The 27194-nt window shown below is 42.3% G+C and overlaps 2 protein-coding genes and 1 non-coding gene across 4 annotated transcripts; 2 read left to right on the forward strand and 1 right to left on the reverse strand.

Moving 5' to 3' along the window:
• The first annotated feature begins 7679 nt into the window (after positions 1 to 7679).
• Positions 7680 to 17712, forward strand: MAK16 (MAK16 homolog). The gene is made up of 10 exons (XM_043893573.1): positions 7680 to 7806; positions 10360 to 10409; positions 10501 to 10610; positions 10718 to 10782; positions 10977 to 11128; positions 11840 to 11894; positions 14547 to 14621; positions 15379 to 15492; positions 16209 to 16274; positions 16441 to 17712. The coding sequence occupies exons 1-10, from the start codon at positions 7792 to 7794 to the stop codon at positions 16633 to 16635; spliced, it is 897 nt and encodes a 298-aa protein (XP_043749508.1). The 5' UTR covers positions 7680 to 7791; the 3' UTR covers positions 16636 to 17712.
• Positions 14726 to 26180, reverse strand: TTI2 (TELO2 interacting protein 2). 2 transcript variants are annotated; one of them, XR_006339245.1, is made up of 9 exons: positions 26006 to 26178; positions 24693 to 25912; positions 23398 to 23584; positions 22704 to 22796; positions 20569 to 20756; positions 20350 to 20493; positions 18124 to 18286; positions 17090 to 17264; positions 14726 to 15460 (listed from the first exon to the last, which is right to left on the reverse strand). XR_006339245.1 is itself a non-coding variant. In XM_043893572.1 (8 exons), exons 2-8 carry the CDS (start codon positions 25343 to 25345, stop codon positions 17160 to 17162), a joined length of 1533 nt encoding a protein of 510 aa, XP_043749507.1. In that variant the 5' UTR covers positions 25346 to 25912; positions 26006 to 26180; the 3' UTR covers positions 17060 to 17159. The 2 variants fall into 2 exon arrangements, 1 of the variants encoding a protein (XP_043749507.1); XM_043893572.1 differs by lacking the exon at positions 14726 to 15460 and having other exon boundaries at positions 17060 to 17264; positions 26006 to 26180.
• On the forward strand, positions 26072 to 26177 carry LOC122688168. Its single transcript, XR_006339385.1, has one exon. It is a non-coding gene; the product is annotated as a small nucleolar RNA U13 (small nucleolar RNA).
• Positions 26181 to 27194: the final 1014 nt, after the last annotated feature.

The following is a 27194-nucleotide window of genomic DNA, read 5'->3' on the forward strand; positions in this document are numbered from 1 at the left end:
GATCCGGGTTTTCGCGCGGACGCCGCGTTTAAAAGCCTGCGGGAACCTCCTTGCCCGGGAAACACCCACCCGCCCCTCCCTTGCCTGTCCCGGGCGCTCCACCCTCTGGAAAGTTCCTGGAAGGCTCCCAAGATCCTCTTCTTTAGCAAGTTGTTGTTTTAGTCGCTAAATCGTGGCCGACTCTTTTGTGACTAGATTGTAGCCCGCCAGGCTCCTCTCGCCTTGGGATTTCCCAGGAAAGAATACTGGCGTGGACTGCCATTTCCTTCTCCAGGGAATCTTCCTGACCCAGGGATTGAATCCGGGTCTCCTGCATTGGCGGGAGGGTTCTTCACCACTGAGCCACCAGGGGTTTTTGCTTCTCAAACTCTGAGCGCAGCTCATTCAAAGTCACCTATCCAGAAAAACTGAGAACATTTTAAGCAAAGCGGAGGCCTCGGTACCTTTCATCAGCTATCAGTGTTTGGTAGATGATCACTTAGCTCTACTTTACTGGAGAAGGAAAAGTGATTTTAGTTACTTGACTTCTAAATTCAGAGAATCCAATTAAAATTCTTTTGGCCTAGTCTAGACCAAAGGGATAAACCTAGAGGGGTCTTTTCAGACTTTGGGAGGGCCAGGGCTACGTGAGTGTCTAGGGGTACAAATTTGAGGAGGGATTAAGACTCATGCACCTCCTGGGCACATTTGCAGACAGTGACTGCTGTTTGCTGCCCGGGGCCTGCCTCTCTCTCCTCCAGGCCCTCAGAGCACCAGTGCCCAGCACCTCTGTTAGCTTCTCTGTAAAATCAGGTTGATGATAATGACATCAACTTTTAGAAAACACCAAACACAAAGGGAAAGACTGATAAACTGGATGTCATTAAAAATAAATTCTGTTCATCAGAAGACACTATGAAGACAATTAAAAACAACCCAGGGAGTAGGTGAAGATATTTGGAATAGATTTATCAAACAAAGAATTCATACTCAGAATATAGCAACAACAGCTACAATGCAATAAAGAAACACAATCCAGTAGAAGAGGAGAGGGAGGGGACCAAAGACACACAGCATTTGACCAAAGTGGGATCCAAAAGCCAATGAGTACAGAAAAAGATAGGGCTTCCCAGGTGGCTCAGTGGTAAAGAACCCACACCACCCTTGTGGCAGAAAGTGAAGAGGAACTAGAGAGCCTCTTGATGAAAGTGAAAGGGGAGAGTGAAAAAGCTGGCTTAAAACTCAACATTCAGAAAACTAAGATCATGGCATCTGGTCCCATCACTTCATGGTAAACAGATGGGGAAACAGTGGAAACAATGACAGACTTTATTTTCTTGGGCTCCAAAATCACTGCAGATGGAGACTGTAGCCATGAAATTTAAAAATGCTTGCTCCTTGGAAGAAAAGCAATGACAAACCTAGACAGCGCATTAAAAAGCAGAGATATTACTTTGCCAACAAAGGTCCGTATGGTCAAAGCTATGGTTTTTCCAGTAGTCATGTATGGATGTGAGAGTTGGACCATAAAGAAAACTGAACACCAGAGAACTGATGCTTTTGAACTCTGGTGTTGGAGAAGACTCTTGAGAGTCCCTTGGACTGCAAGGAGATCAAACTCAGTCCATCCTAAAGGAAATCAGTCCTGAATATTCATTGGAAGGATTGATGCTGAAGCTGAAGCTCCAATACTTTGGCCAGCTGATGCAATGAGCTGACTCATTGCAAAAGACCCTGAGGCTGGGAAAGATTGAAGGCAGGAGGAGAAGGGACGAGATGGTTGAATGGCATCACCGACTCTATGGACATGTGTTTGAGTAAACTCTGGGAGTTGGTGATAGACAGGGAAGCCTGGCGTGCTGCAGTCCATGGGTCGAAAAGAGTCAGACACGAACGACTAAGTGAACTGAACTGAACTGAAGTAAACTGACAGGAAAAGATAGTGCTTCCCAGGTGGCTCAATGGTAAAGAATCTCCTGCCAGTGCAGGAGACCTTGGTTTGATCCCTGGGTCAGCAAAGATCCCCTGGAGAAGGAAATGGCAACCCACTCTAGGAAATCCATGGACAAGAGGAGCCTGGTGGGCTACGGTCCATGGGGTCACCAAAGAGTGGAACACGACTGAGCATCTGAGCACGCAGTTCATCAGGGAAATGCAAATTAGCACTATGATGAGACACTACTACACACCCACCACAGTGGCTACAGAATTTAAAACATAACAAAGGCAAAGCTGTGGAACACATGGAACTCTAGTGCATGCTTGGGGGGGTGTAATTGTTACAGCCACTTTGGAAAACTTGTCTATCAGTATTCTCTACAGCCAAATATGCACTTATTTTGTGATCCACAATTTTACTCGAAGGTATACGTCTAGGAAACATGCATATGTATATACATCAAAAGACAGGAAACACACCATAACATATTTAAAAGAACAGACATCATACAAAATATGGCTTTTGATCACAATAGAATGAAACCAATTAAATCAATAACAGAAATATTCTAAAATACTTGGGGGTATTTTGGAATATCTCCAAATATTTGAAAATTAAAGAACACACTTCTAAATAACACATGGGTCAAAGAAAAATTCTCTAGAAAATAAAAGTATTTAGGACCAAATGAAAATGAAAATATAACCTATCAAAATTTATGAGATACAGTAGAAGCAATGCTTAGAGGGAAACTGAATTATATTATCGAATGTTAGAAAAGAAGATATCTAAAATCAATATGCTAAAAAAAAGATTAAAAAATAAAATAAAATCAATATGCTAAGCTTCCACTGTAGGAAACTAAAGAAAGAGTAGCAAATTAAATTCAAAGTAAGCAAAAGAGATGAAATAATAATAACTAGAGCAGGAATCAATGAAATTGAAAGAGAATTAACAGAAAATCAAGGAAATCAAAAGCTGGTTCTTTGAAAAAGATCAATAAAATTGACATGCTTTTCTAGGATAACCAGTAAAAAGGGGAGAAGACACAAATTACTAACATCAGAAGTAAAAGAAGGGTCATGCCTACTAACCCCGTGAACATTAAAAGATAATAAAGGTCAAGAGAATGAGACAAGTCCAGACCAGGAGAAAATATTTGCAAAAGTTATATGTGATAGAGTCTGATTATCCAAAATGTACAAAGAACTCTTAAAATTCAACAATCAGGAAGCAAACAACCCAGTTTTTAAAATGGGTGAAAGACCTGGACACATCAAGGAAGATATAGAGATGGCAGACCAGTGTAAGAAAGGATGCTCAACATCATGTCATCATGACTACTGTAATACCTTCCCAATGGTTCCCTGTTTCCACACCTGCCTCCATATGAAGCCAGGGTGATCTTTTCAAGTCACAAATCAGATCAGGCCCATATTCTGCTCAAAAATATGGTCCGGGAAGACCCCACATGCTGAGGGACAACTAAGCCCATGCACCACAACTACTGACCTCAAGCTCTAAAGCCCATGAGCCGCAACTACTGAGCCCGAGAGCGGCAACTACTAAAGCCTGGGTGCTCTAGACCCCTCGTGGGCTGCAACAAGAGAAGCCCCGGCAATGAGAGGCCCATGCACTGTCACTAGAGAGTAGCCCCCACTCGACGTAACTAGAGAAAGTCCTCGCACAGCAACAAAGACCTAGAGCAGCCAAAAATAAATAAATAAGTACTTTTTAAAAAGAAGGGCAATATGTTAACTGACTATGAGAAAATTTAAGGGACAGATGAGACATGTTGAAAAGGTCTAACAGCAGTGTCTTAAGTCAATTTTCTTTTTTTTTTTCAATTTTCAATTAATACTAATTGCAATGATAACTCATTCCATAACTTTTTCTTTATACATAGAGCTTTAAGATTATAGGACATTAAAAAAACTGTTTAAATGTATAATAATATTTGTGGAAGGGAATTTGATAGGATAAAGTACCAAAAAGAATAAATACTCAGGAATAAATGTAACCAAGAAAGTAAAAGATCTGTACACCAAAACTGTAAGACACAGGTGAAAGAAACTGAAGAATATGCAAATAAATGGAAAGATATTCTGTTCTTGTGTTTTGGGAGAATTAATATTGGTAAAATGTCCATACTACCTAAAGAAATCTATGGATTCAATGCTATCCCTATCAAAATTCCAATGGGATTTTTCACAGAAATGGAACAATCCTAAAATTTGCATGGAATCACAAAGACCCCGAATAGTCAAAACAATCCTGAGGAAGAAAAAAGCTTGAGGCATCATACTTCCCAATTTCAAACTATATGACCAAGTTATAGTAATAAAAGACAGTATGTTATTGGCTTGAAAACAAACACACAGATCAGTGGGACAGAATAGAAAGCCCAGAAATAATCCACAGTTTTACAGTCAATTAATTTACAACAAAGAGCAAAGAACACTGAATGAAAAAAGGACTGCCTCTTCAATAAACAGTGCTGGGAAAACTGGCAGCCACATTCAAAAGAACAAAACTGGACCACTGTCTAACACCAGACACAAAAATCAACCCCACATAGATTACAGACTTGAATGTAACACTTGAAATCGTGAAACTCCTAGAAGAAAACATAGGTAGTAAGCTCCTTGTCATCAGTCATGGTGCTGATTTTTTTGGATCTGACACCAAAAGCCAAGGCAACAGGAACAAAAACAAACAAGTCCACATTAAATTAAACAGGCTTCTGCATAGCAAAGGAAACCATCAACAAAACGAAAAGGCAGCTTACTAAATGGGAGAACATATTTGCAGATCATATGTCTGATAGGGGGTTAAGGTCCAAAATATATTTTTAAAAAGCTCATACGACTCAGTAGCAAACAAAACCCACAAACAACTGGATTAAATGATGGACAGATCTGAACAGATATTTTTTCAAAGACATACAAGATGGACACAGGTACATGAAAAGATGCTCAATATCACCAGTTGTCAGGGAAATGCAAATCAGAACCACAGTGAGGTATCTTCTCACACCTGTTAGAATGGCTTTTATCAAAAAACAAGAAATAACAAGTGTTGGTGAAAATGTAGAGAAATGCTCAATGTGGAGAAATGTTCAAGAACCCTTGAACACTGCTGATGGGAATGTAAATTGGTGCAGCCACCGTTAACAGTACGGAGGTTCCTCCAAAATTTAAAAATAGAACCACTTACATGATTCAGTAATTCCACTTCTGGGTATTTATCCAAAGAAAATGAAAACATTAACTCAAAAAGATAGACTCACTCCCATATTCATTGCAATATTATTTATAATAGCCAAGATATGGAAACAATCATGTCTACTGATGGATGAATTTAAAAAGAAAATGCAGCATATATGTACATACATATATATAGATATATGTACAATGGAGTATTAGTCAGCCATAAAAAAGAATGAAACCCTGCCATCTGCAAGAACATGGATACACCTTGAGAGCATAACGCTAAGTGAATTAATCCAGAGAAAGACAAATACCCCATGATCTTACTTACATATGGAATCTAAAAACAAAACAAGAGAGCTCATAGCTACAGAGAACAGATTAATGGTGGCCAGAGGAGAGGGGTGGGCTGGTGGGGTGGGGACAAAATGCTTGGAGGGGAGATATATATATGTATATGTATATATACATATATATTCAGCATGGTATGTATATATAATAAATAGTAAGGTATTGATAATTTATCACACTGCTGCAAATTTGAAAGTTGCTAAAGGAGTAAATAGTTCATCACAAGAAGAAAATTCATAACTATGTATAGTGATAAATGCGAACTAGACTTAATGTGGTGATCCTTTTGCAACATAAATATCAAATCATTGTTATAGTCCTAAAATTAACATATGCTAATTATACCTCAATTAAAAATATATTCACAGAACTCACCTGGTGATAGTGAGCAGGGACAGAGTGTTATAAGAAACCAAACTGAAAAAAATACACTGTTTCTGATAGCCAAAGACCTATTATATAGCACATGGAACTCTACACAATGTTATATGCCAGCCTGGATGCGTAGGGGGTTTGGGGAAGAATGAAAGCGAAAGTTAAAATCGCTCAGTCCTGTCCGACTCTTTGCGACCCCATGGACTGAAGTCCATGGAATTCTCCAGGCCAAAATACTGGAGCGGGTTGCCTATTCCTTCTCCAGCGGATCTTCCCACCCAGGAATTAAACTGGGATCTCTTGCAATACAAAATAAAAAGTTAAAAGTTTGAAAAAAAACCCCACACGATTTCCCCTACTTAATTCAGAGAGGGTGCTGTAGTCCAGGTGGTAAGCGTAGTCTAGGTAATATCCAGCTTTTCAGTTCTTCCACATTGTTTTATACTTGATTTTACTAACATAAAAGGATACTTGTATTTATAATATGACTTTCCTCTGGTCTCTAACCCAGTCTTGTATAAGGCAGTAGGCTAGTGAGAAAGATCACTGCTTTTTAGGAAGCAATGTAAACCACACTTTTAACATACTGTTACTGAGTCCAAGCTCCTACTGCTGGCTGCAAGACAGGCCAATGAATAAAAAGATTAATTGTTGAAGCAAGGAATAGCAATTTTATTTGGAAAGCCAGACAATGGAGAAGACAGAGGACTCAGGCCTTTTATTAATAAAAAAGGAAGGTTAGGTTGGTTGTTGCAAACTTCTTAGTGCCAGAATCCTTTGTTCTTACGGCTGTCAAGGTGGGTCAGGTCACGATGTTCCTATGAGTGTCCAACAAGAGAAGTGTTATTCTCTGTTCTGCAACTTTTTCTCTCTATATGAATGGGACAGTGTTACACCTTGAAAGGTCTGATCCTTGAGAATGGGCCAGCCTGTATACTTCAGGCTATAGGTAACATCCCTTTAGTTATTAAGGAGTAGCAAGAGCAATGGAATACAGACGTGGGGGAAAAAAAAATCCAGTATGAAGTCAGACTTGTTCTTCCCTATTGTAATACCTCTAGACCTTGCATACTCCTAAGTTTGCTAAGTTTGCTAAGTTAAGTGACTCATCCACATATCCAGTACACTGAAGTCGGTTTTTATACTAAGTTTGGCTTCAAAACCCAGTGCTATATCAATGCTTTCTAACAGGGTGGTTCCAATTCCTGGTTTTCATCTGCATGCAACGAAGTTATACTATTTATGACACATTGAATTATTTTATAACATGGTATGCAAATCAAGGACCATCTTTATTCTGAGAGTGTGACTTTCTTACTCTTTTCGTGGCCTTTCTTTTCGAAAACGGTATGAACTAGTGAAGATTTTCTTCTTTCCTTGTCAAAAGAAAGAGCGTGGAAAAAAACCTGTTGCTCTTGAAATATCCTCTGATGCATGAATTTCTAGTCAGGACCCAATTCCACACCAAGCAAATGCGTGTTAAGAGCGGAAGAGAGGGTCTTAGGTCTGAAAAGACCGCGTCTGAGGTCCACAGACCGGGCGAGGAAGCGACAGCCTGGCTTAGCGCCCCGCGCGCAGCCCGAGCCCGCGTCCAAGTCCCGGCGGCCGACTCTCCAGAGACCGACACACCGCGGGCTCGACAGGGGGCGCTCCTGGCGTCCCCAGTCTTCTCGCATCGGAATCGGCCGGCTCAGGAGCGGCCTCGCACGGACCGTCAGCGGGGTTGACGAGAACCAGGCGACACGAGCGTGTGGGGATAGTCCGACAACTCGGCGGCGAGCGCAAAGGTTAGACCACCAGGGGCCGCTGCTGCAAGGCCGCGAAATCAGAACTCTCGCGATAGGCGAGACTGGGCTTCGCGGAAGTGATTCTCCGGAAGCAGCATGGCTGCTCCGCTCAACTGACCCGGCTCTACCTACCTGGTGAACCGCCGACGAGATGCAGTCGGACGATGTGAGTCCTGATGCTCTGCCACCCAAGTTTTGCACAGGGTGTCTCGCCTGCTTTAGGAGACTCAGGAGCCACCCGTTAGCCTCGCGGGGCTCCGGAAGCTAGCCCTCCAGAGCCCTGATTTCCGAGCATGGGGCTCTCACGTGTCTACCCGGGTCCTTCGGAGTTAAGGGGACCGCTCACCGCCACCTCGCCCCCGGTTTCGGTGTAAACGGCCCTTGGTGCCTCGCAAGGGAGGCTTTTGCGTGTGGTCTCTCGGGATTTGGGAGGCGGCGGGGCGGGGCGGGGGGGGTGCCGGCGTGGGGGACGGTACGGTGAGGTTTAGGCACCAAAGTTAAGCATCCTTTTAATCCACGTGCGCGTTATTCTTCAGCCTGCTTCCCCTGTGTTAGATTTTTCCTTTACCTTTGTTCCACTCTCTGCCCGCGTCATAATTTTGGAAGCATCCTAGGTTCATTCATTATTTGTATGAAATATACTCAAGCGCCTACAGCGTGCCCGGCGATGTAGTGATTACTGGCAATTTGGTTGTTATTAAGCCAGGCAAAAGACCTCTGCTTTCCTGGAGCTCTGGCGAGGGAGACAGTAAACACGTGAACGAATTAAATACAATGGAAATGTGTAATACTACTGTGAAAGAAACACCGGGGTGATAGAGAGTGATGAGAGACTACTTCGGATCAGAGATTTCTCTGAATAGAAGATATCTTAGCCGAGATCTGAAAGATGAGAAGGAACTGCCACTGGGGGCTGAGGGAAAAGCAATCAATCAATCCAGGCCACAGGAACAGTACAGTACAAAGATCTGGAGGCAAGAAAGAAGGAATGTCGTAAAGGACATCGGTGTAGAGTCTCGAAGGAGGTGTTTTGAAGGTTTTAATGTGAAATGACATCTGACTTACTTTTGTGAACATTTCTGTCGTGTGAAAGGAGAGAAAGAATGAAAGCTAGGAGACTACAGCGTGATGAGAGTAGGTTCAACTAAGGTAGTGCTGGTCATGAAAAGAAGTGGATGGATTTGATATCTGTTTTATCATAACTGGCAAGACTTGGTTATGGTGAGATGAGGAGAGGGGAGAAATCAAGTGGCTTTTGGATTTGAACAGGCTGTTCAATGGTGATTCTGTTTATGGATGTGGGGAAGACTAGGGAAGGTGTTCTTTTGAGAGGTGTGGAATTGGAAGCTCCGTTTGGACCTGTTTATGTGTTTGAGACCTTTCAGACATTCAGGCAGAGATGTCAAGTAGGCAGCTGGATGTATATACCAATCTGGTGCTCAGAAGTCTGACTAGGAGATGACAGTTTGGGAGTCATCAACTTTGAGATGATGTTTAAAGCCACAAGCCAGAATTCGCTCCTGCTTTTCCAGTTTCATTTCCTCTTACCTGTTTCCTACCATCCCTCACCAAGAAAGCAAAAGTGAAGTCGCTCAGTCGCCTCTGACTCTTTGCGACCCCATGGACTGTAGCCTACCAGGCTCCTCAGTCCATGGGATTTTCCAGGCAAGAATACTGGAGTGGGTTGCCATTTCCTTCTCCAGGGGATCTTCCCAACCCAGGGATCAAACCCGGGTCTCCCACACTGTAGGCAGACGCTTTACCATCTGAGCTACCAAACAGGTCCCATAAAGTTCCAAAAATGTTTCATTCTTTAACGCCTCTTTGTGTTTTTCCCTTTAACTTCTCTAGAGCCCTCTCCCAGCTCCTCAAGGCAGCGCGCTCACAGGTTCTCAGCCATTTATACACCTCTGTTGTGGGTATTTCGGAGAAGGCAATGGCACCCCACTCCAGTACTCTTGCCTGGAGAATCCCAGGGACGGGGGGAGCCTGGTGGGCTGCCGTTTATGGGGTCGCACACGACTGAAGTGACTTAGCAGCAGCAGCAGTATTGTGGTATTTAGCAACTACTGCTTCTTGATGTTTTGTATCTTCCTAACTAGATAGAGAACACTCTTTAAGGACTGTACCTTCCTTCATTCAGCATGTGCTTGAGTATCTCCTGTGTGTCAGGACTTTGAAATGTCAGTGTCTTACATAACTACTAAATGTACATTAAATGCCGAATGAATATAGAGCACATGAGTTAGTGGAAGATAGTAGATGATTTTCCTTGTCCTCAATGAGATAAAATCATGGAATGTATATCTAAAAACCTAGTACTGTGCCGCCTTTCACAATGGATAATGAACATATTAATTAAAAAAGGAAAGTTACTATTATATATATAATATAGTTTATATATACTTACTACAAACTCATGTTGTTCAAAATATCCATGTAGGCATATTAGTTGGTGTAACATACAAATATTTACAAAATACTAATGAAATTATATCTCTGGGCAGTAAGGTTATGGTTATTAATTTGTATTTACTTTTCCTGTAAGAATCTGTTATTTGTGTAAAATAACAAATAAATCAGACTATTTTACAAAGCACTTTGTCCTCAAAAGTCCTTAGAGACTTTTTCTTAGTAAAGCAGGGCATTGTTTTCTTGGATTAATGTGGCGTCTCTTAGGTGAGAGCAACTGAAATGGATTTCTACTTTTGTCTTACAGGTTATCTGGGATACACTAGGAAACAAGCAATTTTGTTCCTTCAAAATAAGGTGAGTCTAGATTTTCATCTTGAACAGAGATTCTTTCAGTTGCCCTCTTGGTAACCCACCTTATAATTTTGGTTCTTTCCCTCTTATTTAGAACCAAGACTCAGAGTTTCTGCAGAAATGAATATAGCCTGACTGGACTATGTAATCGGTCATCCTGTCCCCTGGCAAACAGTCAGTATGCCACTATCAAAGAAGAGAAAGGTAACTCCTACAGGTTTATCTTCCATGAGAAGTACTTAGCAGCTTTTAAAAGGATGTTCTTCAGTCTCTCTGAAAATAATAATAGAAGTATTTACTGTATCCCACAGGACAGTGCTACTTGTATATGAAGGTTATAGAACGAGCAGCTTTCCCCAGGCGTCTCTGGGAACGGGTAAGACTTGGGGTATTAAATTACCATGACCACTGATCACAGCAAGAAGGCCACATGCTTTTTCTCCCTTCCTTGACCACACCAACTTAAACTCCTGGAGTTTAAGGCCTCTAAGAGGCCCCATGGGTGTCACTAACAGTGAAGACCTGATCATTTATCCTTGTTCATCATGCTTCCGTTAATCTGTTCAACAGGTCCGGCTTCATAAAAACTATGAGAAAGCACTGGAGCAAATAGATGAAAACCTAATTTACTGGCCCCGTTTCATTCGACACAAATGTAAGCAGAGATTCACCAAGATCACTCAGTACCTAATTCGAATTCGAAAACTTACACTTAAGCGACAGTAAGTATTGATCATTCATTTTTAAATGTCTTTGCATGCATCATATTATGAAAGCTGAGAGATGGTGAAACCTCTAGAAATGCTTTTTCTTAAGTTGAGCTTTGGGTAATTTTTAATGACTAGCATTGCTAAGCAGCAGCAGTTTTACCACAAATTAAAATTGTGCTCTTTGATTTTGCAGGATTTTAAAAGCATATAGTACAACTTGATTAGTCCCTTCCTGTCTGAAAATCAGCTTCAGAAAACTGTCTTTATAACCCTGAGGGAATCCTAAAATTAGGGAATTTAAAATGAGTGTAAGAACTTCACTCTGGGTTCACTGAAAACTAATTTTTAAAGTGATATGAAATCCACAGAATTAATTGCATGCCTTCTTTAAGGAGTAATAGCCCTAATGCTTTCTGATTGTGACCTGCAGAGAAGGCTAGAACTTTCAGTTCTCTAGAAAGTTCTTTTCTCGTAGTTCACAGAAGCGTTAATCTTCAGCATTGTGAGTGCCCTCAGAGATCTCAGAATGCCTAAAGAAACAAAAACAGCCATGCATGTGAAACATGTCTGTCAAATGTGTGTAAAATTACTTGACTTTATAGCATTATCGAGGATATTTTAGTATATAATCTTGCTATATTGAGGTGAGCCCTACATCCTTTTTTCTTCTCATTTTTTAAATAAAGGAATGTGTTTTCTGATCCTGTGTTTTACTTCCCATAGGAGGAAACTTGTTCCTTTGAGTAAGAAGGTGGAGCGGAGGGAAAAACGAAGAGAGGTAACTTATTGTTCTGACAGTCACGACATCTCCATGTTCACCGAAGAGTAGGGATGTATAAGCAGGGCTCATGAGCACTATTCAGTGACCACTGTCTGTGAACTGTTCACGCCCTGGATAATAGACAAGTGTTAGCTGCATACGGTATCTGGTATCCTGTATCTGAAGATTATGACTCTTGGGGCCAGATAAAATGTGGGTGCTTCAGGGACATTTATAATACGAAACAGGGAAACTTCAACAGAGATCCGCAGCTCCTTGTCTGAAATTTTTGAGTCAGGGTTTTCAGATTTAGAATCCTATGATGTTTTGCTGATCTTATATTTTACATTTTACTCAACTAATTTTGAGTATTCTAGTCACACACACTAGTAGTTGTACAGTGATATATAACAGTGTTTCACTAGATGAATTTATAGTAGGTAGAATTGTTGAAAAAAACTTCCTCTGTCCATGGAGATTCTCCAGGCAAGAATACTAGACTGGGTTGCTGTCTCCTTTTCCAGGGGATCTTCCCAACCCAGGGATCAAACCTAGATCTCCTGCATTGCAGGCAGACTCTTTGCCGTCTGAGCCACCTGGGAAGCCCAAGAATACTGGAGTGGGTAGCCTATCCCTTCTCCAGGAGAACTTCCCAATCCAGGAATCGAACCAGGGTCTCCTGCATTGTCGGCGGATTCTTTACCACCTGAGCTACCAGAGAAGCCCAAATTGAGCTTTGGGGGTTCTGAAATTGCTGTTAAGGGATTGACATTATTCATGTCTCTGAACTAGTCAGCTTTGTTACTGAGGTAGTGAACAATGATGGTAATATTGTGCTAACCGTGGAAAATCTAGTCAGGAAATTACAGCCTTTGTGGAAGAGAGCAGTCTCCCTGTCCACTTCATGGGACCTCACTCAGGCTGAACATTCTTATGGTTGTAAGACCCAGAATGAGGTCTTCCTGACAAGTTGACATTTTCAGTCATTTTAAGTATTTGCTTTGCTTACCGCACATCCACAAACATGCACCTCATCATTTCTCATATCCTGTCAAGAAAACAGCTTTAGTAATCTTGATGCTTTTGTTTCCATTAATCACATAGAATTCTGCATTTCAAGCCTGAGTCATTGGTCTCCAAACTTTTTTGATCACTCCATCAATAAAATTTTTGAAATTTCCTCCCCAGTAGATTATTTGCAGATGTTATTATACATGTACATTTGTGCTATAGATATATTTAAATAATAGTTTGTGATGTAGTGAAGGTCTGGTTCTCAGCAAAGTAAAATTTGCCTCTAAGGGCTGTCATAGGTGATAGAGCTCAGACAGAGAAAGGAGGGTCTTGTTGAGTGCCTGCATTTCGTACTTGCTGTTCATTTTTCCTTCTCCACCACCAGTTATGCAGACACCTTTGTTTAAATCTGGCTAGGGAGTTTTCATCTTCCTTGACTGTCACAACTTTAAAAACTTCTTCATATTACATACCACCAATAGCCATTTGTTATCTTAGAAAATGTTGACAGATCTGAACGGGGGAGGGGTGTGTGTGTATGTGTGTGAAAACTGCGTGGTTCTTTAAGTTCTGTGACTCCAGTGCTAAACCATTAAATAACCAGCATATATAACTACTGCCTATCTTATCGCAAACTATTCACTATCATCTATAGAGCTACGTAACCAAACTTAACCAAATAGCTGTATGCTGCAAGAATCTGAATGAGAGCACGACTTTTACTCTTTGTGTGGTATTTTAAAGAAAAAATATTTACAGAAGTTTTGAGCATTTGGTTCCTACATCTCAGTAGATCACCCTTGAGGTGTAAGCACCCACTTTAGAGAAAAATGTAGAATATCACAATAACCTCTTGACTGCTCTGTGAGCCCCCATCTCCTTTGTAACTGATCCTGTGCACGATTCATTCTAACCCAGCTTCAGAGTGTACCACTAACATCCTCTGAGATTTCCACTAACATATTAATGCAGTCTTTGGGGAAAAAGGTAGATTGAGGCTACATTTTGGTTTTTATGTCTCAGTTTAGTAAAGGTAGAGATACCATGTATCATCACCTATAAGAAATCACTAAAGGAAGAGATTTATTTCGTTGAAGTCTGATTTACAGTATTGGTGTTCATTTCTGCTCTACAGCACAGTGCTTCAGTTACATATATAATATTCTTTTTCTTTATGGTTTATCACAGGATGTTTAATATAGTTCCCTGATTTATACAGTAGGAAGAGATTTTTTTATCTTCTTTTCTAACATGTTGTATCTATGGCTTTAGAAAATGTAAATAAGTGAAGGTCTCTGTTCCTTTCTTGCAGCTTTTATAGAGTCTTGCTTCGGGATTGCTAATTTTCTGAAATATTTAAGTGTTCATATACCAATTTGCTTTATCAAAGACTCTGTTAGAATTTAATTTAGAAATCTATTCATAAAACCATAGGAATTTTTTTAAGTTGAAAGATTTCCAAAGTTTGACAAGGAAAAAATATATCTGGTTAGACAGGCAGAAGTTCCTGTTATAACAAGAGGGAAAAGGTGATTACATCTTTCACATAAAAACTTGGTTTCTTAAAAAAAAAAAAAAAAACTTGGTTTCTTCCCTTCTACAGGCTGAACAATGAGTACTAATGAAGTAAATGGGTTTGTTCTCTCTCTCTCACAGGAAAAGGCATTAATAGCTGCTCAGCTGGACAGTGCCATCGAAAAAGAGTTGCTGGAGAGACTGAAACAGGATACGGTGAGAAAGCTAGAAACTTTGGGGTACAGATTTTATTTTATTTATTTTTTTTTTTTCAGATTTTATTTTTTAGGTGGTAGGTAATATGCCAGGAGACATGGGACTAGTTGGAAATGGGTTTTATTTTTAAAGATGTTAGAAAGAGCCTTACCTCGATTTTATTCCTGGAATAAAATAAGTATCATATTAGCTCTGGCTTGTAATGCAAGCATGTAAACTACTGCAGTTAACCCTTGATACTCCAGTTTGGAGACCTTTCCTTTTTTGCCATTATTCCCAACTCCTCCTCCAAACACAGCAATTCCAGGTCTCTACAAAAGACACACAGCTTTGATCCTTCTGCTTATTCATCCTAGTCTTTTAAGGTTCTTTAAAATGAATTTTTATTCTCTTTTGAAAAATGAATGTCATTTAAAGAAATAACATGAATAAAATAGGCTTTTTACACCTTATTTCCCCTTTGTTGGCAAAACTACATTTGTTTCAATCCATGGGTTTTATATACTACTATATTTTAACTGATCTGGTGTCCATCCTTCATAGAAGTTACCAGTTTGGTATTGCTGATTATTTAAATGTCAAATATGGGTTTTTTAAAGACACCACTGGCTCTGGGCTTGAACATAATATAGTACTATTACTTGTCAAACTAAATGTTCCTATTTAATCACTGAGGAAAATAATACGCTGGTTGGACAGTGGACTTTAAGCACAAGGTCAAACGTGGCGAAAGCTGACCCCCGTTTCTTTTCTTCAGTACGGTGACATCTACAACTTCCCCATCCATGCCTTCGATAAGGCCCTGGAACAGCAGGAGGCAGAGAGTGACTCTTCAGATGCTGAGGAAAAAGATGATGAAGAAGATGAAGAAGTAAGCTTTGTGTTTTTGCTCTGTCAAGCAGTACTCTGTAGGATTAGATCTATTTTTATGTAACAGAAACAGAGTATCATTTTTAGTTCCCTAACCAAAAATAGTTATCTGGTCACTCATTTCCTATCATTTTTTATTAATTTGGTTCAATAGTGGCTTCTTTGTTCTCCAGGATCAGCCAACAAACCACACATTGACAATTTAATCTTACTCAGTAGCCTTCTAAAATTTTTCCTGCAAGGTGACAAATAACAAGTCCTTATTGCCTAAAGGAACATAACGTTAAGGAACCTACTAAAATTTATCAAGGGTTTTAATCTTACTGTTAATATACAGGAAGTACTTAAGTGATAGTATTTTGGGGATAGGGGCAGATTCAACAAATTGATTCACAGGAGACTCACATAGGTACACAGTTGTACTTTTCCTATTAGTAATATAGTTTTTAATATTTGAAATGAATAGTTTTAGTTGAATGTATAAAGAATTGTTTGTTCCTATATACTGATTTTAACCGATTAAACTGATGTTTTATCTCTGATGATTTAAATCAGGCATGAGAATTGATATCCCTAAAGAAGTAAGTTGATTTGGTTGCCTAGTAACCATTCTCTCATTGTGTTTTCGTTAGTGATGTACTTATCAAAGAATAATACTAGATGTCTAAACTGAATTCTCATTATGTATCTTGAACCTAACAGTTAGTTTTATTTTAGGATGTGGGGAAAAGAGAGTTTGTGGAAGACGATGAAGTGGATGAGAGCGACATAAGTGATTTTGAGGTGAGGTTCATGGGTAAAACACTGTCCTTTGGCTTCAACCAGAAATGGGGGTTGGGGTTCGGATCACACAGAACAGGTGAATTCTCTAATTTTAGTTCTAAATAGAACAGAGACGGGAGTTTAGGGAATGAATCTAGTGTCTTCTTTTTTTCCCTTCATGTGGTAGGATATGGATAAAGTGGACGCCAGCAGTGATGAAGATCAGGATGATAAATCCTCCAGTGAAGAAGAAGAAAAAGCCCTTGATGCCAAACACAAAGGCAAAACACCTCTGAAAGGGCCTTTGAGGAAGAAAAGAGCCTACGTAGAGATAGAGTACGAGCAAGAGACAGAGCCCGTGGCCAAGGCCAAAACCACGTGATTTCCCTTCAGACATTTGTAAATAGGACTGAACATCTTCCTTTTTTACATCTTAAACACATAACACTTCTGGGTTTTGCTCTTCATCTTGTTTCTTAACACAATATTTGTGTTTTTAATATTTATGCTAGTTCTGTGGGGCAAAAAATCTGGGAGTGGAGAAAAGCCTAAATTGTGAATATTTTTATAGCATTGTTACATGACATGTGCTGAGGTAACAGCTTGAGCCCAAGAAGCATAAGGGATGAGTCTGTGGGTATAAATATTTCTAAATTTAAATGTTACCCACTCACCCCTGTTTCCTTGGCATCCTCCCTCTTGCATGCCTCCCCCACCCCTTTATTTAGAAATGTCCAGATTCCATTTTTTCATATTCTCCTTTCCCTACTTCTGTGGGAGTTAAAAAGAAAGAAGGAAAGAGAAAGTTTAAGTTATAATGTTTAGTATAAATATACCTTTTGCCTGAAATAATTCCATTTAAAACAACTGGAAGAGAAAATCCTTTTCAGGAAAGTAATACAAGTCTTAAGTTGCGTCGCAGGGAGCGCCTTCAGAAAGCTGTTGCACTCTTCGGATGCAGCTCCCCACCTGACTGTCTTCACAGCTGTGGGGGATTTTAGCCAGGAGACCCTGAAACGTGAAACCAGACAGGCTTGTTTTTTTGACTGTTACTGCACATTGGTGGTTTTTTCTTGGTATCAGACTCAAAGAAGGAAAGAACCAACGACACCAGGGCAGTTCACAGAACTGGTGTGACTTTAGGAACTGGAAATGTCCTACTGGCTCACGAAGCAGCAGCTTTCTACCAGCCAGGATGAATCAGATTTGATCTAGGGCTTGAAAACTGATGGAGGTTAAAAAGCCAAGATGAATAAAATATCCCTCAATATTTTTAGGATGTTAATTTCTTTTCATGCTGCCTATAACTTTAAATTGAAGATTTTGAGACAATGATTTATAAATTATGTATACATGGACACACAGCTGTTATATGCGATGGCTTGGAGAAGTAAACTTCTGTGGAATATGAGACCAAAGGAAGAATTCCCACATGGATAAATAAAGTATGTGGAAAACATCATTGTCTCTGAAAAATTGGAAACATCTGTTATCTGAATTACTTACTCTACCTAAATTATTCCTTGGTGGATTACAGCCCATTATTTTAACTTTTTCTCTTCATTCAGACCACTAGAACAGAATTTCAATTTTGAAAACTCGATCATGATCCTTTTGCCCGTTCTCTGTCCTAGTTCCAGAAGCATCCACTGATCCTCTTGCCTTTTCATCTAAAAAGTTCTGAATAGCTTTAAAGGGAGAATAAGGTATTGATCAAACTCTGCTGAAGGCTAAAAGACTGAGAGGTAGAGACTCAAACCTTCCATGTCCAATTACAGACTTGGTCAGGCACAAAACTATCACAGAAATCGCCTGAGGATGACGAGGCCTAACTGAAACCTCTGTCCCTCTGAAACTAACTGTCCCTCACCTTTACCCGTCCTGAAGAGCAGTGGTCCAGGAGAATCAGGCAGTCAGTGGCCTCTTCTAACAAGGCGCTCTTAACACACTCTGGTGTGAGGCTTGAATCCCTTGCCACGTCACATATCAGTTTCAAGAGAGCCTTCAGTAAGACCACAAGTCTACAGGAGACTCTGGAATCAAGAAGAAACATGATATTCATACTCTGAATCAGGATATTAAAACTGAAAAAGGCATCTGGGATAAAGCCCTCATTTCATAACGGAGGGAACTGAAGTCCAAGTTTAAGACCATAGGGCTGGAAGCAGAACGAGAGACCAGAGTCCAGACTTCTGAACTCCAAGCCCGCTGGTTTCTCTACAGCACACTGCCCACACACCCGGACACGCTGGCATGCCCAAGAGCACCTGGTTGCCCTCCAGAAGTTGGTGGTTTTACTGTTAGGAAACAGCCCTCCTGAAAAGGGAGAACTGGGCCCTCCCTACCAGGGGCCTATACTTTTGGCCAGAGAACAGGAAACGGCCCACAGTTCTTTAGCTTGGATGTGGTCTTAGGCCTGGAGGTTAAAGATACAGTGAGGGAAGTAAGCTTGGCTTCTGAGAATTCAGAGTTGATTTAACTTTTCTGTCACTTCAATGCTAGATCCTAGATTACCACCCTGTCTCTATTTACTTCTGCTTTGCCTTTCTAAAAATTTTTATGATGATGATTACATAAAATTGTAAATGTGCTTAATGCCACTGAATTATACACTTGAAAATGGTAAATTTTGTGTATTTTTTAACCATAATAAAAAAACTAAAAAGCCCTAAGGAGGCTGAAAAATTTAACTTATAGTGTGAAAATACCACACTTCTGGGCAGAAATATGACTGGGAGAAGAAAAGTTTACATTCTTCATCTTGATCTGAAAACCATTAAGTGGTTTCCTATAATGTGGGTGAGGTTCAGTACTTCACCTGTCGTCTTTCAACACAGTTGGGCTCTGCGTTCCACTCCCCAGACCTCACCCCCTCCATACTTCACATTTGTTTTCTGACCTCTCCACATTTTCTTGACTTCTACTTAGTATCAGTATTGATTCAATTTCATTCATCCATCTATTCCAGTCACTTCTGAAATATCTGTGTACTTAGTACTGGGCTTTCCCTGGTGGCTCAGTAGGAAAGAGTCCACCTGTCAATGCAGGAGCCTTGGGTTCAATCCCTGGTTCAGGAGGATTCCCTGGGTTGGGAAGACCCCCTGGAGGAGGAAATGGCAGCCCACTCCAGTATTCCTGCCTGGAAAATCCCATGGACAGAGAAGCCTAGCAGGCTATAGTCCATGGGGTTGCAAAAGAGTCAGACACCACTTAGTGACTAAACAGCAAAACTTAATACCAGGTTCTGAGTAAATCTGGAGTTCTCGGTATACCAAGGTGATCTTCCATCTTCCTGGAGCTTGGAGTTCAGCAGAGAGAGACAGTAAGTAAATAAATGCAACCTGGGAACAAATGTGATTCTGGGGTACATTATAAGGAGATGAGAGAATACAGTTCAGAACAGACACATACGTGTTGCTAAGACAATGGGACTCTCGCCCAACTAAGTCTTGTTTCATTCAGACTCAGTGGAAAAAGCCCTGATACTGGGAAAGATTGAAGGCAAAAGGAGCATGGGGTGGCAGAGAATGAGATGGTTAGATAGCATCACTGACTCAACGGACAAGAGTTTGAGCAAACTATGGGAGAGAGTAAACGACAGGGAAGCCTGGCGTGCTTCAGTCCATGGGGTCTAAAAGAGTTGGACGCGACTGAGCAACTGAACATTTCCTGCAAGACAGCCTCTTGCAGACTCAATGTGTTTGGGTTCCAGCTTGCTGTTCATGACACCCCCCTTGAGCCAGAGTTGGAATGCTAAGCAAATGTGTCCCCAGTCAGCGTTCTGACCACACACGTTCAGTGTGTGCTGGGAGTGCTGCACCCTTGATCAGACTCAGGAAACCCAAGGGTGAACAAAGTCAAGGCTGTCTACTGTCGCGCTGCTCAACAGCCTGAACGTTCTAACAGGCCTCATAAATAGAGATGTCACCTGAGGAACTGAGTCTGTATCTTGTCAATGCCACTTTCACAGTAAAGTCCAACGGGTATCTGTACAGCATGTCCTTAGTACTTGGTACTGCGCGCACACCTGGCCAAGTCCTGCGGGGAGCATGGGTGGAGTCTCGCCCCTCAGCACGCCTGACCCTGGCGGTCATACCTGGGCCAAGTATACTGCAGGAGAAGCTTCAGGGTTTCCAGCATCTTCAGTCTGGCCTCCTCCTCGGGTCCATCATATACCTCCAAGTAACCAATGATGACTCGCTCCAGCCTTTTCAAGTGTCGGACACTTAGGATCCCCAACCTAACGACAACAGAGAAGATGCGATGCAGAGTGAAGTTGAGGAGTATGGCCAGATCCAGCTGCTCAGGGACTCACCTTTTCACAAAAGCTGCCAGGTTTCTCGCGTAAGTCCTGCGTAAGAGAAGGCGGTGCTCGGGCTCCATGTGCGTTAGGATCAGCTGCAGGACCTCGTCACAGTGTGTGGTGGGTCGGGCCCCATCTCCCTTCCAGTGTAGGGCTTTCTCCAGGACGGGGAATAAATCCAGCAGACACAGGAGCACAGCCTAGGAGGAAGTAGGAGAAAGGAGCTGTAGTTCACCAGTTGGTAGTCATGACACTCAATGATTTCTCTTGCAACTTCCACTCATCTACCACCCTCAGTGTCCATGTCATAGAATTCTAAAAGATGTGAGTAATACTACATTAAGTTTAATGTATTACTTTATATTTTCAAACTTTTTAAACATTCTTAGTTTCCATCAGACAGTCTCAAGTTAAAATCTCCTAGGATAGTTCTTTGCTAATCTATTGAATGGAGCAGAGCTAAGACTTTAATCCAGAATTTAGGAGTCTCAGTCTATTGTCACTGAATACCTAAGTTTAAGTTGATATTTACAAGTATAAATATCTACTATAAGACCTCTCCCCAACAGAATCTTAAGATGACTCTATTTGTATCCACTTTTGACCTCCCTATCTGAAGTTTCAAAGTCCATGTAATCCCTTTTAGCTCTCCTGGGATCATTGCTTTTTCTCTTACTTTTTAACTACCATCACAAGAGTCTTAACCTTACTGGTTTTTACTATAGCCTAGATTCTCAAAACCTAAAATCATATTTTAAAAAGAAAGGGGCAGGCTGAGGTACGAGGAGGGAGAATATCTGGTCTAAGATAAGAAACAAGGTTATTTCTACCTCTAATTTTATGTAACTTGTTTCTTGACTTCAGAATGGTCTTGGTGCCCCTCCCACCACACTATCCCCCAGAAATTCTCATTCTTTATAAGCAAGTATCACCTCCTTACCAGATCCTCTTAAAACACCCCAATACCACCAAACCTTGTTAGCTGCCTATTGTTAAATACCTACTGCATTTTATACAAACCTCTTTGAATAGATGTATTACTCTGTACTGTATTTATATTTACAGTATATATATATTTACATCAACATGTCTGCAAAGGATTTCTTAAAGCCAGAAACCTTGCCTGACTCATTCAGTCTTGGAACCTACAGTGGTGACTGGCACACAAGAGATACTCAGTGTCTACTGGAGGAAACAGCAAATGACGCTTACCCAACATGCAAAGAGGTCCCCGTGTCTGTGCTGATATAAAAGCAGCCCAGAAGGAAGGATACTTAATAAAAATAGAACTCATTCGGGAGTTCCCTGCCCGGTGGTCCAGTGGTTAGGACTCTGCACTCCACTGCTGGGGCCAGGGTTTGAGCCCTGGCTGGGGAACTAAGATCCTAAAAGCCATGTGGCTAAAAAGAAAAAAAAAGGAGGGGGGGGGGAGGGGGGCAGTGGGAAGAAAGAACACTTCTTTCTCTCTGGTTCACAAATAGGTGAGAGACTACAAAAAGAAAATCTTTTTAAAAACTAGAACTTTTTCAGACATAAAGCTGCCCCCAAGTGATATATAATTGACCAGATGAAGACAAAACACTGGCTTTTCTGTGGAAGCTCAGAAACATGGATACCTCTTTGGTACTGAGACATTTTCACTAGCCATTTGCTAACCCCATTTTTTTTTTTTTAATGTATTTATTTTTGCCTGTGCTGGGCCTTTGTTGCTGCTCAAAGGCTTTCTCTAGTTGCAGACTGCCAAGGCTACTCTTCGCTGCAGTAACCTCACTTCTCAATGCGGTGAGTTCTCTTGTTGTGGAGTGTGGGCTCTAGGCGCACTGGCTTCAGCAGCTGCGGCCCAAGGGCTCTAGAGTGCAGGCTCAGTGACTGTGGCACAGGGGCTCAGCGGCTCTGCAGCATGTGGGGTCTTCCTGGGCCAGGGATCGAACCTGTGTCCCCTGCATTGGCAGGCGGACTCCTGACCACTGTACCACCAGGGAAGTCCAGCTATCCCCATATTTTCAACTTGGTAGTGGCTCTCAGTTATCATCCCCACCTTCCAAGAAGAGAAAAATGCTACCAACCATTCTTATTCACATAATGCCTCCTTCTCAAATTTGAAAGCTTAAGACTTAGAGTTATGAGCAAATCTTACAGTTAATCACCTGAACGAGGTGGTGCTCCCGTGTGTACAGGTGGTTGAAAAGGGCGTGGTAGACGACCTGGGCCCTGTTGTACTGCAGCAACTCAGCAGCTGGCTGCAATGAGACAAATCACCCAATTAAAGCTTCCCAGGGTGGGCAAAATGTTGATAAATTTTGAGACCAAACATGGTACATGGGATTTATTACACTACTCTATTTCTGTGTATATTTCAAAAGCTCCATAATACACACAAGAAAACAAGTTTCCTTGAGTAATAGCTTACACATTTGGGTATAATCCCTTTCAGCTTCTGAATTTTTTGTTCCTTGAAAGTCAGTTGTTAATTAGTCAAAGTCTGGTTCTTCAGTCTGACAATGGTCTGTGTTTCTTACATGTATCACCTCTGAGATACAAGCTGCTTGTATTGTTGCCTGGGAAATCCCATGGACAGAGGAGCCTGGGAAGCTACAGTCCATGGGGTCACAAAGAGTCGGACACAACTGAGAGACTTTCACTTCACCTCACAAGCTAGTAGATTGTTTGAGGAAAATATAGGCAAAAATATAAATTACTGAATTGAGGTACATAACAGCATTAATAGTTAATAAAACATATAAATACAAACAATAAAATGGTGATACTGTGAATGAGGAATGGCCACGAAGACTCAGTCTGTGCCATCAACACACATACCAGAGAGCGGAGGTCACTCACCACATTAAGCACAATGTGATGGAGGCAGCGGACACCCAGGATTTTGTTTTCAGTCTGATAGTCATCTGACATGAGCAATGATGGAGGAAGTATTCTCTCCAGATGTTGGCTCAACCAGGGTCGAGCGACCTTTTGCAAAGTCCATGAGAAAACGTATTTGGTGGCCGGGTTATTCTTCCAGGAGTCCCTAAATAGAAATGTGAAACCACATTAAGTGACATGGTGTCCTGTTGAAGCTCAATGGATTTTCTTGGACTTGAAAAAAAAAAAAGTCCCGCGTAAGGTAACTCTTGATGTTATAACATACATTTTTAAGATTTAGATAAAAGTAACTTACTAAAATTACACTAAATCCATTTATTACCCAGGGCTCTGAGCCTAAAGCATATCCAAGGAAAAGTAGCCAGTTACAGCCACTGCTATGTAAAGAATCTGTGGCGATGGTAGTGGTGGTGGTTACAGGGAGAAAGTCTTGAGAAGGGAGAGAGGAGGAAAGGAGATGCCTTCAGTAACGTTATTACTATATGGGAGCAAATGATTCAACATTTAAACAGCAATTTATAGCTTATAAAGTGAGTTTATACACATTACTCAATCTTCAAATACAGTGTAACACGTAATGTTATCTTTGTAACAATGACACTGGTCCTATTCTGAAGCAATAAAAACGCAATACCAGGCTGCCTCATAACTAAGCCTTTTAACTCCATTGTTGTTGTACAGTCGCTAAGTCATGTCCAACTCTTTTTGACCCCATGGACCGCAGCCTGCCCGGTTCCTCTGTCCATGGGACTTCCTAGGTAAGAATACTGGAGTAGGCTGACATTTCCTTCTCCAGGGGATCTTCCCTACCCAGGGATCGAACCTGTGTCTCCTGCACTGGCAGGTGGATTCTTTACCACTAAGCCACCAAACATGGCTACCACATCTAACAAAGGCAAGGATGAGTTTCAACAGCCCTGAGTTTAAATTTAAACCCTACCTTTAAATCTCCAAATCCCCAACCTCACCTAACTAAAGAAAGTTAAGTCTAAATAAATGAGACTTAATTTCCAATTTCAGGGCAGTTGTCAGGAGCACTGGAAAATCGAGTCTGAAGACCTAGGTTCTAATGTCGAATTTGCCACTACCTAGTTAATGTCATTTATAGCAAATCACAATCTTTCTGGGCCTTGAGACCTGCTATTAAACGCCCTCATCTTACTGATGAAAATACAAGACTCCTTTGAGCTCTAGCCTTCTAAAACATTAGGCTGAAGCTCAAGTTGATGGCCCTTATTGGCAAGAGTACTCACTTATTCAAATCGGGTTTGAGAAGCCCCATGATCGCACTAAATCTCCCTTTCTCCTCTTCATTTTCTCCGTGGAGGAATCCAGCCACAGAACCACAATCTGTGACCTGAAGCAATAAGGCGAGCACCTGTCCAGCGACCTCTTGAGATCTTTGGCTGGTCCACGGTTGCTCCAAGCTGTGTGTGACCACAAAAACATAGATGGGTCCTGCCAAGGGACGGAGGCTTGTCTTCCATGCAGGGCAAACCAAGGAATTCTTGGCGGCCTCGACCTTCCTCAAGAGCTTAAGAAACAGTAACGCAACTGCCGCCGCTTTCTCCGCCACTTCGGAGTGGCGGTCACCTCTCCCTTCCGGCTCCTCCGCAGGGGCTGCATACTTCCCCAAGGCTTTTACCACCTGCCCCAGCATCTCGGGCATTCCACGGAGCGAGGCGTCACTCCCCTCAAATAACCGATCAGATTCTTTAGCTTCGAGCAGAGCAGCGAGGTCCTCAAGAGCTGCATTTCTGGCCTTGCCCCGTCGGGATTCCTGGCCGGCAAACTGGTGCAAGATCTGGGAGAAGGCCTGCCCGAGGGCGGAGGAAGGCCACGCTCCGGGCAAGGAAGAACCTTCCCAAGGTTCCCCCGGGGATTCCCGAGGGCCGTGAGGCTCCATCCCTCAGACCGAGAACGCCGACGGAGGCGGCCGGGGATCCGCTACAGAACGGGAGGAAAGATCACCTCGGGGGCTGGGATTCTCGAAAAGCACAGAAGGAAAAAAAAAAAAAATAAAACGGTGAGACGTCTAGGAGGACAGCGGGGAGAGACGGTCTAACAGGCAGAAGAGTAAAGATATAAAGGAAAAGATGCGAGAAAGAGGTGTCTCTGGAAGTAACAGAGTCTGATTCCCAAAATGGAGAGGGGAAGTTACTCTGGCCTTTCTAAAGACTTTAAAAAAAAAAAAAAAAGACTTTAAGAAATAAACCCCATACGCACGACTTTCGCACGGCCACCGTTATCTGAAGTCCTTCCGGCGCGCCTGGGCGTGTCAGGATCCGACTCAGCCAGCGTCGCTGCCGCAAAGCAGAAGGCTAGCTTCCGCCATTACCGCGGCAACGCTCCATCATTTCACGACGGACGATCGTAAAGCAATGCCGTCCCAGGATCAAAAAGGGCGGAGCCGTGAGGAGGATTTTTGCATGGGGAATAACCCCCCTAGATATTTTCTTTCTGTTTCCGCCCACTAAAGTAGAAACAAAAGAAATATCACGGAACGTCGGTGACGGTGATAAAATGTACAGGATTTTATATGCAAATATAAATAAATAAGCCCTACCTCTGTCATCCTTCGTGAAAAGTGAGTGGGCCGTCTCTGGAGTTCCTTAATCAGCTAAGCAGGCTGATCCTTTTGTAGTTCATGAGCATGATGATTGGGTGTTCACGCTGCTGCGTGACATGTGCCTCCCTCACAAACCTTGTTACGACATCGGCACATTACCTGTCTGACGTGAACTAAGAGGATCGTTTATAATTACAAGAAGATATTATGTTTTAGCTGTGTGTTTGTTGTTGGTAATTTTTACATATTTAGTACACGCGCAGTTGTTTTTATTCTGGTTTGACGTCAACTTTTGAGGAACATTTAGTGCGTGTAGTCGTAGTTCTCTGGGAACACTTACCCGCAAGAAACGTTCAAGGGTCGCCAGAGTAGAGTGTCAGGCGCATATCATGCTGTTGTTCCCGCGGCTGTGGGGGCGGGGCCGCCCCCCGAAATTGCCGGAAAAGTGTCGGCCGCTGACGCAGTGGGTTCCCGACGTGAAAGGTGGCTCACGCGTTCTCAGGTCGCGGTGCTTGGCCGTTCTGGGAATTTGCCGGGTGATTTCCCGTAACTTCCATCGTGCAATAGGAATCCGGGGAAGCACACTCCGTCTGTGCCCTGGCGTGGGCGGGAGCGCGCTCTGAGAAACGCGCGGCGGACACCCGGGGCGGGAGGCGTCGAAGAGCCTACTCGGCCGCTTCTCAGAGGGAGGCCTCGGGTCGCTGCGCAAATCCACGCGGCCCCGGAGGCCGGCTTAGTCTCTTCCGTGTGCCCACAGGTCGCCTCGGGTCTCTTGGATTCCTCTGGGCTCTGAGCCCCTAGCCGTCCTGAGGCAGATCTTAGGGCGTGGGACGGTGTCAAGAGCAGGTTCCGGGCCCCAGAGCGTGATTAGGGTGAGGGGAAACTTAAAAGACTTTTGTTCCGTCGTGGACAGCTCCCTGATTTGTTGTCCCATCGCTCAGTCCGGCTCTGCGACCCCATGGACTGCAGCACGCCAGGTTATCTGTCCATCACCAACTCCCAGAGCTTGCTCAAACTCACGTGCATCCAGTAGGTGAGGCTGTGCAACCGTGTCAACCCTGTCCTCCCCTTCTCCTCCCGCCTTCAATCTTTCCAAGCATCAGGGTCTCTTCCAGTATGTCCGTTCTTTGCATCAGATGGCCAAAGTATTAGAGCTTCCGCATCAGTCCTTCCAATGAATATTCAG

Source organism: Cervus elaphus, chromosome 32, assembly GCF_910594005.1.
Source record: "Cervus elaphus chromosome 32, mCerEla1.1, whole genome shotgun sequence".
NCBI lineage: Eukaryota > Metazoa > Chordata > Mammalia > Artiodactyla > Cervidae > Cervus > Cervus elaphus.